General features: G+C 34.3%; 1 protein-coding gene and 1 long non-coding RNA gene across 2 annotated transcripts in view; one reads left to right on the plus strand and one right to left on the minus strand.

Annotated features, from left to right (window-relative positions):
* Positions 1–3,120: 3,120 nt before the first annotated feature.
* The window catches only part of LOC143084253 (complement C1q-like protein 4), a 29,149-nt gene continuing 12,722 nt past the window's right edge, over positions 3,121–19,547 (minus strand). Inside the window, exon 4 of the mRNA XM_076260662.1 lies at positions 3,121–3,444. Coding sequence (XP_076116777.1) covers positions 3,154–3,444 — 291 coding nt within the window. The 3' untranslated portion in view covers positions 3,121–3,153. The remainder of the gene's footprint in view (positions 3,445–19,547) is intronic.
* LOC143083524 (uncharacterized) lies at positions 3,474–12,206 on the plus strand. The gene is made up of 3 exons (XR_012980763.1): positions 3,474–3,925; positions 5,041–5,148; positions 12,044–12,206. It is a non-coding gene; the product is annotated as an uncharacterized LOC143083524 (long non-coding RNA).

Consider the following 19,547-nt stretch of genomic DNA (forward strand, 5'->3'; position numbering starts at 1 on the left):
TAGCTGTTCATCTTTTATATAAGCTTTGGATTTCAAATATTATGACCACGAGCATCACTGAAGAGACATGTATTGTCGAAATGCGCATCTGGTGCAAGAAAATTGGTACCGTTAATTTTATTGAACACAGAGAGAATTACACCGGCACCCTTTGCCAAAAAAAAAAAAAACCCTTCTTTTTCTCATTTGTGCCTTCGGACTTTATGTTTGGAATTGTAGTTTCACTTTCCATATTCGGTGTTTACTCTAATGTAAGCTCCGTGTGGTAAAAATCACATGATGCAGGAATATAGTATCTTGGAGTTAGGCTATTTCTTTTTTTTCCGGGCGTATACTCCAAGCAAACAACATGCATGTGTATAACGGCCCTGTAGATTTTCGTATTAAATAAAGAAAGTTGCCGGTCAGGTACATGAACAGATTGGTTAGAAAGCAAGGTTTTAATTTTGATTAGATTGGAAAGCTTAATTCGAGGGTTGAAAATAGAGAGCACAAAAAAGGGGGGTCCACAGGGAATATTTTTATCTTATGAACACTACATTTGAAAGGTTTATTTTTCTTTTTATTTAATTAAAAGAGAAAAACGAATGTAAAACAAATTGTGAATGGTCTTTCTACCTTTCTCCCATGCCAAGAAATTGCCTCCGTTGAAATTCTGCAAATACCCCATAGAGCAAATTACATGAATGATTAATATTGACCATTTGGTATATGGCTGTGTTCTAAGCGACACGTACATGAATGTCATAAATTAATAATTTGTTGAATGAAATCAAATCTTTAACTTCTAAAGAGGAGGTCGACCGGAATTTTTAGCTAGGATTTCTTGGCATGATACATGAGAGCACATATTATAGGTAGTATTAAATATGAAGTTCACGCCTCATACAGTGAAGTCATATATATGTCATAGGACTATTGTTGTAACATGGGTTAGTAACTAGTTCCAATTGATCCTGAATTGTCTTTATTAAAGAATTAGTTCCGGAGTTTAGGTCTCTACTTGTCACGTCGGAGTCTCTGCTGGTTCTAATGTTGTAATTAGGTGATTTTTTTTCTTCATGTAGCAAAAAAGAGGTGGCTTAGCTCAAATAATCATAACGTCCTGGAAGACTTTTTATTCTTTTTTCATGTTTGCCCTCCTGCAACTTCTCTAAGGATCAAGAAAAGTAAAAAAAAATAATATACATGTAGCACAAAAGAACGTCATAATAACATGTATCTGGACTTTGAGGGGGAGGGGGTACTAGCTATATATTTGTTCACTTCAATGTGAAGACTGTAGGGGAGTTTCTTCAGTAAGGGTTTTTATTGGAGATGTTTTTGCAATGCATGCAGGCATCTGTTTCTATTCATGAACAAGTTGTGTGTCAAATTAATTATTATTATTTGTCACTCGCATTTTTTGCTCTGCCTGGCCATTATTGGCATAAATTGCCAGTGAACGAGCTCGCACGAACGCCAAATTTTAGTTAGATGGGCGATATTCTGAGGCTGACGCGTTTTTTTTAATTCTTGGTCACTCAAGTTTAGAAAAGAAAGGGGAAAAAAATCCAAATACTGAAATACCGACCAATCACAAACGTTGTTGCAAATTTGACTTTTAGCAGTCAAAGAATTTCCCATGATGCAGTTATTGCATAAAAATAAAAAAAATATTATACCTTGCTGATTGAATTAAAAATATTGCATGCAAATGATTTTTTATACCAATTGAATAAAAAATATTGCATTTGAATGAAAATTATACCATTTGAATGAAAAATTATACCATTTGAATGAAAAATTATACCATTTGAATGGAAAGTTATACCATTTGAATGGAACATTATACCATTTGAATACAAAATATTGCATTTGAATGAAAATTATACCATTTGAAGGAAAAATTATTCCATTTGAATGGAAAATTATACCATTTGAATAAAAAATATTGCATCTAAATGAAAAAAAATATACCATTTAAATGAAAAATTTTACCATTTAAATAAAAAATATTGCATCTAAATAAAAAAATATACCATTCAAATGAAAAAATATTGCATTTAAATGAAGAAATATATCAATTAAATATAAAATATTGCATTTAAATGAAAAATATCGAATTTTTGCAACCAATTATACCATGCCATATTTTTCTAGCTGTTTTCGTACAGATTTATTAATTGTACATGACTTTTTGTATTAAAGTGTGTGTTCATGTTCAAGCGCATTTCTATGACAATGTTCACTTATTTTATTTTCTTTTTGAATTATTTTAAAGCCAGCCTGGTACTTGAATTGTTTCACGTTTTGTCATGCGTATGCCTGTTATAGCTAATTATCCGGTATGTGTTCTGCTCATTTGTGAATGTCTGGAAATCGTAAAACATTCAATACAAATAAAATAGAAAACAAAATGAAAAAATGTTGTCCATTCAACTCAATATGAGTAAACGTTTATGGATGTCGTTATGTTGCTCATTTAAGAAAAATTAAACGATTTACTCGCATTAATCCCTTTTGCTAATATATTTTTTTCTGAATTCTTTTGTGTGCATTATACCGGCAATCTACGAGGGAACCCTATTAGTTTTGTTTTACATATCGTTTTGGTATACACGTAAATATTGTTTTCTTTCAAAATTTGCATCGATGAACTTAAGCCCTTTTCAACTGAATTTTTATAGCTTGTACTTAGGTGGTACTGTAACACAACTGGCCCGGCAGTTATGGGGAGGACTGACGCGCCTTTAAACTAGTTTAACCCCGCCACATTATACATGTGCCTGTCTCAAGTCAGGAGCCTGTAAAACAGTGGTGTCGTTTATGGGTGCATATTAATATATTCGTTCTATATTTTATAAATCAAGCCATTAATATAAAAAAGAAGATGTGGTATGACTACGAATGAGACAAATCTCCAGAAGACACCATATAAAACAGAAATTAACAACTATAGATCACCGTACGACCTTCAACAATGAGAAAAGCCCACACCACATAGTCAGCTATAAAAGGCCCAGATTTCGCAATGGTAAAACAATTCAGACGAGAAAACTGACGGTAATAATATCTATATTTCAGTATGGAAAATGCTTTGTAATCAAAATATACATTGTACAAAAAATGTATAAGACATTCGATATAACTCATTTATTAGTACCAATTTGCTTAGTTCAGTAACCATCCAGAAAATGTTGTTTTACCGTATGTATTACTGTTGATATAACCTGATCCCTCGTGGGTAGAGTGTATACGAACGTAAACACTATCACCCTTCGACGCATGTGCAACAACGGTACCGCTAACTGTACCATCGGTATGTCCGTTGCGGAGGTAAAGGGATCCGTAAACGGAATTATTAATCATTAACTCAGTTGAATGTCTTGCAGAATACAATCTAACTACCCACACAAACACGTAGATCCCAGTCTTTGGACAAGTAAACACGCCTGTATGACTGTTATATCCGGTAGGCACTTAAAGTTAACCATCGAGAGACGTTAACCACCGAGAGTCGGTTTTTAGACCCGCCCAGTGCACCTAAGCACGCCTACTTTTGGAGCTCTTTAGTATGAAGATAAGAAAAATATACGAAATTACGGAACTGTGTACCATGTTTTATCCTTGTTGTTGGTGTTTATTGCGCATGCGCACAAAGCACGGTGATAGTTACGGTTACTGACTCAGGAACCTTGTATATTATATACCTCGGTTTACAGACGTTTAATAAACTGGATCCCTGTTGTGTTCACTTATCGATACACTACGATGGAATTACGGACCAGTTTAACATAAACATGGTAAATAGATAGACAGCTGATAATCATAATTGATTAAGAAATAACCTGGAAGAAGAAATGAGTTAACTATTGATGATAACAGAGACGAGAATGCCATCGTGTTTGTTCTGCTAAAAAAAGCAGGAACATTGGAGTTTATGGTTAGATTTTAAATATTTCTTGTCTCCAAACTGGGTAAATTTGATATAGTAACACCCCCCCCCTTTTTTAAATAACTCGAGAACCACACATCGCGCTCGCTTAACAAAGTAACAATAAGAAATAATTATTGTTAGTTTCAAGAATAATTAATCGTCAAAACTTATCCCCTCCCCGACATCAAAGGAAGTTAAATGTATTATCCCAAAATTAGACCAAATTATTATGATAAAAGGACGTCTTGACAGGCTATTATTTTATTTTGTTTTGTTGGTTTTTTTTTTGCTTTGACGTCTTCCTCCTGTATGAAAAAAACATAATAGACCCCCCCCCCCCCCTTTTTCCCCATAATATAGTTTTTTAAGAAGTCATAATTATTTGGACTACCCCTGAATATATTTCAGACAGACTCTTCTCTAAAAAAATGTAAACATGATTTGAGAGAAATCTTTGGAATAGTTTTTTAAATGATTTAATTATTATGTCATGTATATAATTAACATTAACATAGTTATAAACTGAGACTACTAGTATAACACATAGTGTTATAGTAGTCTCAGCTATAAACTTTCCATTGTATTGACCAATATGACTAACTCATATGCTCTTTCCCATAAATGTCACAATATCAATATATTACAGTAAAACTGATAGTTTGATGACATTGTTTAAGACTATTGACCTCAGGTCAGCCTAAACTGAGTTTAAAACTGTAATTTATTCATTAAAACAGTTCAACACATGTACCTTCTGAAATGTGATTGCATCAAAATTAAACCTAAGGCATAACATACTTAGTGTGCAGGAAGTGCCACCAAATAAATACTGATTTGTAAAATTAGATGATGATATTTGTGAAGTCAAAGATATTATAGCTAGTTATAACTGGTTTTAGATATAAATCTGAGTAAAAGGTTGATTTATATGTGCTCTTTCATGTTTAGATTATAATTTAAATTTAATCTTTTGAAGTTTTTTTTATAATATTAAGACATTAAAATCACAATTATTTATTTATACACAAAAAAATAATTTTTGTCCTTTTTTAGTTGAATGACTGTACACAAACATTATACACACATAATTTTGATAATTCTGTAATGTTTTTTTTCTATAGCCCCAGAATATGACAAAAGACTTATTAACCCAGATTTACAAAAAATAGAAATAGTTCAGCTACCATAAGACTGCTATGACAAAAATTCTGCAGTTTCCAGAATTTGAGGTAGAGTATAGTTAGGAATAGTTTGATTATGCAGATGCTTAGTTTGCCATAAACAATTATGCCCTTGATACAAAAGCAGAGGAAACAAAAAAGTATGAAAATAGTTGAAAAAAGTAATCATTATTTATACCTAGTCATATACTGTAAATAGAAAAAGAGAAAAGCACTGGTTATGATTTGGTATTTTTAATAGCATTATCATTTGTTCATAACTTGGAATATATACTGGATTGAGCTTGACATTTATTTAATATCATTGACACATGGTTGCAAGAAATGAAAGATGGTAATTTAAACCTAGCAATTTTATTAAGATTTAAAAAAAAGCTTTTGATTTGGTAGAATATGACTTTCTTTGTTTAAAGCTCGACATGTATGGATTTAGTGAGACTACTGTTAGTTTTTTTAAGTCGTACCTGAATTACAAAAGGTATACATTTGTAATGTTAACTCTGAACAACAACATGTAAAATTTGGTGTTCCCCAATGTTCTATACCTTGTCCTCTATTGTGTGTGCTATTTATAAATGACCTTCCCTTATGCATTAAAAATTGTGAAACAGACCTATATCGTTGTATATGCTGATGACACCACTATTCATAAATCAGGGGGAAACATCTAGAAAATATAAATGATGATGTTCAAGAAGATTTATACAGGGTTGAAGAGTGGTGTAAAATGAATAACATGTTCATAGATGCAAATGAAACAAAATGTTTGATTACTGGAACAAAGCAGAAACTATTCAGACTTTTCAACCAAACTTGATAATAAATTAAAGTATTACAAAATTCTTCATGTGAAAAAATATTAGTTTCAAAATTGACAGCCCACTAAGTAACTGGAGAAATCAAATTGACCAAGGTTGTGCTAATATATCATCCAGAATATACCATCTTTCTTAAATACAATTTTTTTTATATAACTGCAAGAAAACATAATACAATGGGTGTTCTGCCCCTAATTGACTACTGTTGTATTATTTAAGATGAATGTAAAAATTGAGGGATAACAAGAATTTTAAAAATCAAAAAAAAGGGCAGCATGATAAATTCTAGATGCAGATCCGTTATCCCTCTTGGTATATATATTAGCACTATATTCTATGTTAACCTCCGACAGTAGGTATAAACAAATACTGTTGATAGACGGTATATAGGAGCACTATATTCCATGTTAACCACCGACGGTAGGTATAGACAAATACTGGTGATAGACAGTATATAGGAGCACTATATTCTATGATAACCACTGACGGTAGGTATAGCCAAATACTGTTGATAGACGGTATATAGGACCACTATACCTTATGTTAACCACCGACGGTAGGTATAGACAAATACTGGTGATAGACGGTATAAAGGAGCACTATATTGTATGTTAACCACCGACGGTAGGTATAAACAAATACTGTTGATAGACGGTATATAGGAGCACTATATTGTATGTTAACCACCGACGGCAGGTATAGACAAATACTGTTGATAGACGGTATATGGGTCATTTTCAAAAAATGTCGAATTTTTAGTACACCCATGCTAAAATTTGTATTTCTAATGGAAATTTCAGTTGTAATGGTTTAAATGAAAGCTTGTCGGATTTGTGATTCAGAACATTAATAATAAACACAACTGACATCTATTTTGATAAGATTAAACTGCATTTAAGTCCGATTTTGGGGGTATTTGTGTGCGTACATTGTCAGAAAAACACATTTCAAATGATTTTTTTCTGATTGTCTGATCGCATTGATATCTGCAAAAGGGACTTTTTAAGAACGTTAATTATAATTCTAACGAAAAATCGTAGCTTCTTTATCATTGTATGTAACAGATTATCTACAAACTAAATTCAATCAGCGTACAGGAGGTTCATGTCTATCCTGTTACCGCTACTTAAATCAGTCGTTAAATTATTCTCCCTATGAATATCGAATCAGTCAGTGTTGATTTCAAAAATGCAAAGTAATCTTTACATTAAAAACGCCTCGTTTCTTGAACGACAGTGTAGAGAAAAGAAATTTCAAGACATTTAGTGAAAAAAATAGAGCGTACTTTTTTTCATGTCTATGCTGTTACCAACCATTTTGATTAATTACACTAACAGTATGGTTGTAAAAAGTGCAATAACGTGTTGGAAACCAAATTCACAATAGAAAACCATAATCACTTCACCAAAGGGAGTAGTTATTTCACAACAGCAATCAAAAACGAAGAAATTTGTCTATCCTGTTATGTCTATCCTGTTACTATGGTTGCTATTGTTACAGTAATAGGATAGACAATTATAGACAAAAACGTCGTTAATTTTTTTTATCTTAACATGTAGGTGGAAAACGAATGGAATATTTCATTGTTTGAACTCATCTTCAGGTTATAACGTCTTAATCTTCCCAATTAAGCATTTGCAGGTGCAATACTGATATCGGTAACAGGATAGACTTTTATATAGTGATATATCAAAAACGTACGTTCCTGTTACCAACGAAATAAAGAGAAAATTAAATTAACTTATGAGGGATTTACTTGATGTTGGGTTTATTTGAAAGGGTGAAAAAAGGCCGAACAATATAAATTGCTATCTTAGACTTGCATTACTGGTGGTAATTTTTACAACCTTTGAAAACCAATTTTTAGAGCCATTTTTCAGTACAACCTAGAAAATTGGCAAATAATCTATTATTTTACAGAATGAATATATATAGAAGTTTATTCTCTTGAAAACCATCTAATTGGTAACGTAAAACAAGCTTAACATTGTATCTAAACCTTTTCTTAATAACCCAAAATTTCTTTTGAAAATGGTAACAGGATAGACAAAATATTGTACCACCGATCAAAAAATGTTTCAAGATATTCTTGTATGACATCATTAAGATTGCATCTTTTAATATGTTGTTCTTAAAGTACTGTTTGTTTTGATTTGCTTATGTAGAGGGTTGTTTGAGTAAGTAACTTTTAATAAATTTTTCAATTTCAAAATTCGACATTTTTTGAAAATGACCCATATAGGAGCACTTTTTTGTATGTTAACTACCGACAGTAGGTATAGACAAATACTGTTGATAGACGGTATATGGGAGCACTATATTGTATGTTAACCACCGACGGTAGGTATAGACAAATACTGTTGATAGACGGTATATAGGAGCACTATATTGTATGTTAACCACCGACGGTAGGTATAGCAAAATACTGTTGATAGACGGTATATAGAAGCACTATATTGTATGTTAACTACCGACGGTAGGTATAGACAAATACTGTTGATAGACGGTATTTAGGAGCACTATATTGTATGTTAACTACCGACAGTAGGTATAGACAAATACTGTTGATAGACGGTATATGGGAGCACTATATTGTATGTTAACCACCGACGGTAGGTATAGACAAATACTGTTGATAGACGGTATATACACTGTAGGAGCACTATATTGTATGTTAACCACCGATGGTAGGTATAGACAAATACTGTTGATAGACGGTATATAGAAGCACTATATAGTATGTTAACTACCGACAGTAGGTATAGACAAATACTGTTGATAGACGGTATATGGGAGCATTATATTGTATGTTAACCACCGACGGTAGGTATAGACATATACTGTTGATAGATGGTATATAGGAGCACTATATTGTATGTTAACTACCGACAGTAGGTATAGACAAATACTGTTGATAGACGGTATATGGGAGCACTATATTGTATGTTAACCACCGACGGTAGGTATAGACAAATACTTGTGATAGACGGTATAAAGGAGCACTATATTGTATGTTAACCACTGACGGTAGGTATAGAAAAATACTGTTGATAGACGGTATATAGGAGCACTATATCTTATGTTAACCACCGACGGTAGGTATAGACAAATACTGTTGATAGACGGTATATACACTGTAGGAGCACTATATTGTATGTTAACCACCGATGGTAGGTATAGACAAATACTGTTGATAGACGGTACATAGAAGCACTATATAGTATGTTAACTACCGACAGTAGGTATAGAAAAATACTGTTGATAGACGGTATATAGGAGCACTATATTGTATGTTAACCACCGACGGTAGGTATAGACAAATACTGTTGATAGACGGTATATAGGAGCACTATATTGTATGTTAACCACCGACAGTAGGTATAGACAAATACTGTTGATAGACGGTATATAGGAGCACTATATTGTATGTTACCTACCGACGGTAGGTATAGACAAATACTGTTGATAGACGCATATAGGAACACTATATTGTATGTTAGCTACCGACGGTAGGTATAGACAAATACTGTTGATAGACGGTATATAGTAGCACTATATTGTATGTTAACTACCGACAGTAGGTATAGACAAATACTGTTGATAGACGGTATATAGGAGCACTATATTGTATGTTAACTACCGACAGTAGGTATAGACAAATACTGTTGATAGACGGTATATGGGAGCACTATATTGTATATTAACCACCGACGGTAGGTATAGACAAATACTGTTGATAGACGGTATATAGGAGCACTATATTGTATGTTAACCACCGACGGTAGGTATAGCAAAATACTGTTGATAGACGGTATATAGAAGCACTATATTGTATGTTAACTACCGACAGTAGGTATAGACAAATACTGTTGATAGACGGTTTATGGGAGCACTATATTGTATGTTAACCACCGACGGTAGGTATAGACATATACTGTTGATAGACGGTATATAGGAGCACTATATTGCATGTTAACCACTGACGATAGGTATAGACAAATACTGTTGATAGACGGTATATAGGAGCACTATATTGTATGTTAACTACCGACGGTAGGTATAGACAAATACTGTTGATAGACGGTATTTAGGAGCACTATATTGTATGTTAACTACCGACAGTAGGTATAGACAAATACTGTTGATAGACGGTATATGGGAGCACTATATTGTATGTTAACCACCGACGGTAGGTATAGACAAATACTGTTGATAGACGGTATATACACTGTAGGAGCACTATAATGTATGTTAACCACCGATGGTAGGTATAGACAAATACTGTTGATAGACGGTATATAGAAGCACTATATAGTATGTTAACTACCGACAGTAGGTATAGACAAATACTGTTGATAGACGGTATATGGGAGCATTATATTGTATGTTAACCACCGACGGTAGGTATAGACATATACTGTTGATAGATGGTATATAGGAGCACTATATTGTATGTTAACTACCGACAGTAGGTATAGACAAATACTTGTGATAGACGGTATAAAAGAGCACTATATTGTATGTTAACCACTGACGGTAGGTATAGAAAAATACTGTTGATAGACGGTATATAGGAGCACTATATCTTATGTTAACCACCGACGGTAGGTATAAACAAATACTGGTGACAGACGGTATATAGGAGCAACTACCGACAGTAGGTATAGACAGATACTGTTGATAGACGGTATCAAAGAGCACTATATTGTATGTTAACTACCGACAGTAGGTATAGACAAATACTGTTGATAAACGGTATATAGGAGCACTATATTGTATGTTAACCACCGACGGTAGGTATAGACAGATACTGTTGATAGATGGTATATAGGAGCACTATATTGTATGTTAACTACCGACGGTAGGTATAGACAAATACTGTTGATAGACAGTATATAGGAGCACTATATTGTATGTTAACTACAGACAGTAGGTATAGACAAATACTGTTGATAAACGGTATATGGGAGCACTATATTGTATGTTAACCACCGACGGTAGGTATAGACAGATACTGTTGATAGATGGTATATAGGAGCACTATATTGTATGTTAACTACCGACAGTAGGTATATACAAATACTGTTGATAGACGGTTTATGGGAGCACTGTATTGTATGTTAACCACCGACGGTAGGTATAGACAAATACTGTTGATAGACGGTATATAGGAGCACTATATTGTATGTTAACTACCGACAGTAGGTATAGACAAATACTGTTGATAGACGGTTTATGGGAGCACTATATTGTATGTTAACCACCGACGGTAGGTATAGGCATATACTGTTGATAGATGGTATATAGGAGCACTATATTGTATGTTAACTACCGACAGTAGGTATAGACAAATACTGTTGATAGACATCAACGGTATATGGGAGCACTATATTGTATGTTAACCACCGACGGTAGGTATAGACAAATACTGTTGATAGACGGTATATAGGAGCACTATATTGTATGTTAACCACCAACGGTAGGTATAGACAAATACTGTTGATAGACGGTATATAGGAGCACTATATTGTATGTTAACTACCGACGGTAGGTATAGACAAATACTGTTGATAGACGGTATATAGGAGCACTATATTGTATGTTAACTACCGACGGTAGGTATAGACAAATACTGTTGATAGACGGTATATGGGAGCATTATATTGTATGTTAACCACCGACGGTAGGTATAGACATATACTGTTGATAGATGGTATATAGGAGCACTATATTGTATGTTAACTAACGACAGTAGGTATAGACAAATACTGTTGATAGACGGTATATAGGAGGACTGTATTGTATGTTAACCACCGACGGTAGGTATAGACAAATACTGTTGATATACGGTATATAGGAGTATTGTATTTTATGTCAAACATCGACGATAGGTATGGACAAAATCCGACAAATACTGTATACAGACAGTGTATAGAAGTACTGTATTGTATGGTTAACACTGACGGTTGGTATGGACAATTTCTGTATCATGCATCAATTGTAAATAAAAGTATCATGTGAGTGACACAGGCTCATTGAAGCCTCTAATTTATCATTTTCTCTATTACATGCACGATAACTGCAACAGTTGAATTGAAATAAAAGTGATAATATTTCTGTTGTAGGTTATCAAGATTTAGTGTTTCCATACAAGTGATAAAGATTGAACAACAAAAACATCTCAAACTTTACAGGACAGAGTAGACTTTTTTCACTGTGCTTAGTTTTGTCTTTATGTCTAAATTATGATACCTTTAAAAAAACCAATAAAATATGGAATAACATTTATTTCTATCTTATAAAGTGGAGTGAAGAAATAAGGGGTCATTGAAAACATAAGAATATATTGCTATCATATATTGCAATATTGCAGATCAGCAGCCCATACATTTGCTATAGCACATAAATATGGGACCAATAATTTCAAGTTGCCTTTTAAAAAAGACCTTATTAATGTTATGCGAGATACCACCAAAGACCACTAGGTGTTGATCAAATGATATTGTAAATAAGAGGGTTGTCCAAAATATTTCCAACAGCTGTTTGATATACACTACCTTAATCAAACCACAATGGTAAAAAAACAGTTTTGGTCAGTCTTAAAAGAAGCAAACATAATTTAGAAAAAGTGCAAGCTGTTGATAAAAACTACAAATAACTGCCAGTCCTAAATGTGGGTGGAGATTACCATTTAGCACAAATGAGTTTCTGGACTACAGAAAGTAATTTCGGCACAAACCGATTATACCCTTTCAAAAACTATGTGTAGTCCCTTTTATAAAAGTGGCAGATTATCTTTCTATCTAGAGTATCTATGACAACTAACTGCTGCTCCTAGTGACGTTAGTCTTTGGTTTTTGAAAAGATTGGATATATTGTCACAATTCTTTTCTAAGGTACCGGTCTGATAAACAGGAAGTAGCCAGATTAGCTACTAAATATATGCACACTGAAATATAGTCCCTTAAAATTCCCATGGCTGTACATGTTCAGATACGAACTATGAAAATTTTGTTTATATCTTTAGAGAAGTAAAATCAAGTATGTATGTCTTTAGTTTTGTCAAATTGCTGTCTTGTTTTGTCCTGTTATTAGGTAACAGTACTGATACAATACTGTAAAAATACGGAGATGTGGTATGATTGCCAATGAGACGCCTACATGTATCCACTGAAGTTCAAATAAAGTGGATGTAAGCAGTTATATGCAACCATACAGCCTTCAACAATGAGAAAAATCATATTAAATAGACCCTTGTAAATAGGTGTTGATCAAATGATATTGTAAATAAGAGGGTTGTATATTTCATGACGGTATAATACTAAACCCCTAACAGGAGGGATTGTGCCTGATATTCATATGATGAAGACATAATCTTTCAATCAGTTTAATTAAGGTCTGGTTCTGGCATGTCAATAACTGCTAGTAGTCTGTTGTTATTTATGTATTATTGTCATTTTGTTTATTTTCTTTTGTTTCATATTCTGACATCGGACTCGGACTTCTCTTAAACTGAGTTTTACTGTGCGCATTGTGTCGCGTTTGTTTTTTCTACATTGGCTACAGGTATAGGGGAGGGTTGAGATCTCAAAAAACATGTTTAATCCCGCCGCAATTTTGCGCCTGTCCCAAGTTAGGAGCCTCTGACCTTTGTTAGTCTTGTATGATTTATAATTTTAGTTTCTTGTGTATAATTCGGAGCTTAGTATGACGTCCATTATCACTGAACTAGTATACATATTTGTTTAGGGGCCAGCTGACGGACACCTCCGTGTGCGGGAGTTTCTCGCTACATTGAAGATCTATCGGTGGCCTTCGGCTGTTGTCTGCTCTATGGTCGGGTTGTTGTCTCCTTGACACATTCCCCATTTCCATACTCAATTTTATAGTATAATTTACATCTGCAATAATCACGAAACAATCAGAGACAAGTTTGGGTCTAAATCTGTATGTCCCACATAATCAAATTGACCGAAGAGAGAGGCGAAAGATACTAAAGGCTTATTCAAACACATAAGTCAATAATAAACTGACAAAACCACGGCAAAAAAAAAGAGAAAGATTAAAAAACCAACAACAGAATGCAAAACACAACAAAGAACATCACAGACTGAACAAAACGAACCTCGCCAAAAAACTGGTGTGACCAAATGACTAATTTATCTCAGCCTTACATTATTTAGCAGACCCTTTATTATACCAAACCAAACAAAGTTCTTTATGGTACAATGTTTTTGATCCATCGGTCTGTCAGTCCTGTTCTCGTTATTGCAACTCCTCTGAAACCACATAACAGAGTTTTATAATTTTTTGTAGATAATGAGGAAATTATGAAATTATCAATTCATTGATTTTCTATATACTCCTACAACAGTTTGTCATAAAATCTGTCTAAAGACCACAACAGAGTTTCATGAATTTTTTAGATAGTTAGGACATGCTATGTAAATGTGCATATTGGCAGAAAATCATGATTAATTTTTTTATGCCCCACCTACGATAGTAAATGGGCATTAGTTTTCCGGTCTATGCGTCTGCTCCTTCGTCCGTTTTCTCGCTTCAGGTTAAATGTTTTGGTCAAGGTAGTTTTTGTTGAAGGTCAGGTCCAATAAACTTGAAACTTAGTACATATGTTTCCAATAATATTTTGTTTTCTAAGCTTAATGCCAAAGAAGGTTTTTTTCCCCTATTTCACGGTCCACTGAACAAAGAAAATGATAGGGCAAGTGGGGAACGGTGTACGATGGACACATTCTTGTTTTTGTCGAGCTTGTGACTTTTGTCGCAGAAAGCTCGACATAGGAATGGTGATCCGGCGGCGGCGGCGGCGGCGACAGCGTTAGTTCACTTCTTAAAAGCTTTATATTTTAGACGGCGAACGACCTGGATGCTCCATACTTTAAATACAGATGCCTTAAGTTTGGAAGTTTCCGTCTGTCACATGTCCATTGTCCTTGAACTCATTTTCATGGTTCAGTGACTACTTGAAAAAAAGTTAAGAGTTTTTGTAATTTCTCTCATATTATGGGTAACTATGTTTAGTATTTGCGTACCTTGGTCAGCATGCCCATCAGACAGTTTTCACTTGACCTCGCCATCATTTCATGGATCAGTGAAAAGGGTTAAGTTTTTGGTGGTCAAGTCTATATCTCAGATACTATATGAAATATGTCTTGTATATTTGGTGTATGGAAGGATTGTAAGGTGTACATGTCCAACTGGCAGGTGTCATCTGATCTTGACCTCATTTCCTTGGTTCAATGGTCAAAGTTAAGCTTTTGAGTTTTGTTCGTTTTTTCTAATACTATATGCAATAGGTCAACTTTATTTGGTGTCTGGAAATATCTTATGATGTCAGTCTCGCAAGTCTCATTTGACCTTGACCTCATTTTCGAGGTTCATTGTTCAGTGTTTAGTTTTTGTGCCAAGTGTCATCTGACCTTGACCTGATTTGTATTGAATGATTGTAAGGTGTAAATGTATTCCTCATTTTGGTCATATGACCTTGATCTCATTTTCTTTGGTCATGTTATTAATAAGTTTATGTGATAATTGTAGTAAAACTTTATATTTAGGTCTATCAACATAAATAAGGCGAGAAATTTCTACGTGTGTACTCTTGTTAGGAATTAGGAACTATGCCTTCTGAACTTAGAATTTCGGCCTAAATATACTTCTGCATATCTTCTGAAATTACACAACAGAATTTCATGCGTGTTTGAACTAAATAATCTGTTGAAATTGTGTTTGCTTAGTGACAATGTCGGGCTGTAAAGTATGTGAGCGTGCTCACAAAGGTTCTTTGATTACACACAGTCAATGCATTGTCTGTGCTTCCCAGATACAGTCTGTATGCATTTTCTTTGTTGTAAATTAAATTAAGTTTATGTATTGTACGTCGTTCTTAGTCTTTATACATTGTTTATATGATTTGACTATGAGTCTAAGATACTTCTATTGTCGGTATATCTTAGATTTAGTCGGTTAACACTGTCTATGGATCAGAGACACAGTATGTATGCATTGTAAGTTGTTCCAAGTTGAAATAAAAGTCTGTATGTTTTGCCTGTTACTGCAAGATAAAGTGTGTGCACTGCCTGTGGCTCTCATATACAGTCTGTATGCATTTTCTGTATGCTTTATCTATGGGTCTAATTTTTATATACAGTCTGTAAAAAAACTGTATCTCTGACCCATATACAGTGTCCAAAAAACTCTGTTTTAAGATCTCTAACCCATATACAGTGTGAAAATGATCTTTGGTTCTAAGATGCATTTTGTTTGATTGGCTGAATGCTCAGTATATATTGGTTTCGATATATGGTCTGTATGTATTGTATGGATCTTATATATTTGTATTTTTTTCCATCTGATGAATAAGCCTTTTTCAACTGATTTTTATAGTTCGTTCTTATGTTGTACTGTTACACCAAAGTCCCAGGTTATTGGAGGTTTGGGATCCCGCTAACATGTTTAACCCCGCCACATTCTCTATGTATGTGCCTGTCCCAAGTTAGGAGACTATAATTCAGTGGTTGTCGTTTGTTTATATGTTACATATTTGTTTTTCGTTCATTTTTTGTATATAAATTAGGTCGTTAGTTTTTTCGTTTAAATTGTTTCACATTGTCATTTCGGGACTTGTTATAGGTGACTATGCGGTATGGGCTGTGATTATTGTTGAAGGCCGTACGGTGACCTATAGTTGTTAATTTCTGTGCCATTTTGGTCTCTTGTGGAGAGTTGTCAGTAGTGTTTGTGGGACAGAATGAACCCATAAAGGTGGACGTCGGACGCTGACGCTATATTTGGACCTGGGTGTGAATGCCGACGCCATATTTGGGCCTTAACGCGGACGCCATGGTCGACCATGAAATCGGGACGCGAATTTGAGGTTGGACCGTATGATTCGGACATCGAGACACCGACGCCATATTTGGGCTTGGACGCTATACCTTAATGTTATACCAGTAACGAATTATAAAATTCGTAATAACGATTTAAATTCGTGATTTCGAATTCAAATTATATTTGTGGGAGGTCCTATGGGCGTCCGTAGCTTTCCGACTTATTTGAACCACTTAATTAATATCCTATGGTCCTGTTTAACATGACATCTCAAATAATTAGATTAAGAGATAAAGCACATCTGGTGATTAAGAATAAGTATCTTTATACACTTTCTTTCAATAACATGTTTACAGGTGTACACTTTTTTATTTGGTTCCAATTAACGGACACCAATTATAAAAATATAGTCTGTGACATTAAATAATTATCTTTATCTTTTAGATAAGCATGACAACCGTAAACATTGAGTAGTATTGCATTCCAACTCATTTCAACCACATATAATTACTATCATATGATTAGGATTTCAACCCAAATGATTAACTAAAACCACGTCTGGTCATTTAAAATTGTTTCTCATTTAACATAATCTTAACTATATATTTGAAAATTCCACGGTCGTAGTTGGTTTTTATCTTCAAAAATTACACGGATAATATATTTAATCAATCAATATTTATATACAAGGAGTTTGGATTGGGTTTACAGAATAGAGAATAATGGACGAAAAAATAAATAAAGAATGATATGGGCGAGAAAAATAAAGAATAAAGAAATATGACCAAAATAAATATAAAGAATAGTGAAATAGGGACTGGTAAAATATATCGAATAGAGAAATATACGGCTGCTTAAATATAAGGAATTAAGAATTATGGGATGTTAAACTATAAAAAAATTATAAAGGAATACAAACAAATACGACTGTTACAGTATATAATTGCAGTAGCATTTTTTGTTTGTTTGTGCACGTGCAAGAATTATGTCCGTGCAGAGAAACAAGAACCGGTTTGAACCGGTATAAATGAGATGATTCTGGCTCTGTAGGTGGCCGGCTCTTAGCATACGGTCCAATCAAACAAGTTTTATGTCTATATAGTCCTTAACATAAAATTATGATGAAGATTACTAAATGCTTAAGGAAGAAAGATGATCAGGAGGATTCATTAATTATACAGAAACACAAAAAATTGTATTGACTATAATAATTATTTCAACCGTATAGAAGATACATTAGTCTACTGTACTTATATAGTTATACACAACACATTTTAGCCTATTGCAAGGCAAAATTTATGTTCCTATCCAATATACCCTTTATCCCGCGGGGTGGCCTCTTTTACAACACCTATACCTATTGTATTTATGGTAACGTGTTCTAAACATTCATGAATTATTTGCCACTGGACGTTAAGCAATCAATTACTATTTCCGTTTATTTCCTTAAATACGGCTTTGAGTATAACAAAGCTGAAAGAGAGATACTAAAGGTTTCACTGGAATTAACACTATGGACGAGTTTTGTTTATTTATTAATAGCGAAAACTCGCTTTCATCCATCGTTTGAAAATAACGTACGTGGCAATTTCAAAGTGCGCCTTGCAAAACGCTATACGTTGCATTGATCGTGGGAATGTTCATTGAAGGTGTCGTTCATACCGGAATTAGAAGCCTAAACGAGACGTATGTACTTCTGTTCCGATTTCGTGCACCAGTCGTACGTTAGGGAAAATCTCTCCATATTCTCCAGTCGATAGATATTACGGACGTGAGGTTTGGGAAACCAGTCTATTTCACGGTAACCAGGAATGAATTGTATCACATCGAATTTGTTTCGAGATACGATCATCTTCAAATATGTCGTCTAAAAGATGACCATGTATTTCTCTTGCTATATTTTCGAAGGAAGTGAAGTAAATCTATAAGAGGAAACTACTCACTGTCATTTAGGAAATTACGAGTATGTTTAATTGCAATATTTGCTGTTAAGTGTATGTGTGGCCGCACGATCTTCAAAGACTTAAAGAAGTAAGCATTCTTCCGATGAGCCACTATACCACCCAGGTGTTACCCAGCAGCAGCAAAAGCAGCAACAGCAGCAGCAGAAAAAGAAGCAGCAGCAGCAAAAGCAGCAGCAGAAGGCTTTCGTGTTTAGACACCCTTCTACCATGATTGTGTCCGGTCCAACCTCCTGCGATAAAACTTATTTTATGTTATTTGTTTCATCACATAAAAAAAACTGTGAAGTCCTAGTCCAGACAGGATCGTTTGGTTGTATAAAAGGTGGCAACCTATTTACGAGGAAATACAACGAACATGCAGTGCTTCCACGCGTTGAATTCATTCGTGGAATTCCTTTTGATCTCGAAAGGGACGATTTTTTCGATCCCAACATTCGAAACATGATCCTATTAGATGACCTCATGTCGACATCGGACAAAGACTCCAGAATAAATGATTTGTTTACGGAAGGGTGTCACCATAGGAATTTATCGGTCGTCGTTTTTAATCAGAATTTATACTTTGGCAAAGACCCCACCCAAAGACGAAACTGTCATTATCTCATTCTCTTTAATAACCCCATTGATCGACAGCCCATCGTGACTCTTGGCCGACAGATGTATCCTTCTCGAGGGGACTTCTTTCTCCGGAAATTTGAAGAGGCAAAGAGGACACCTTTCGTGTACTTTCTTGTTGACCTAAAAGCTAGAACCCCAGAAGCCTCCAGATTGCACACAGAGGTCTTGCAGGTCGGTCAAGGAGAGACACCAGACGGAC

The sequence above is a fragment of the Mytilus galloprovincialis genome, chromosome 7 (genome assembly GCF_965363235.1).
Source record: "Mytilus galloprovincialis chromosome 7, xbMytGall1.hap1.1, whole genome shotgun sequence".
NCBI lineage: Eukaryota > Metazoa > Mollusca > Bivalvia > Mytilida > Mytilidae > Mytilus > Mytilus galloprovincialis.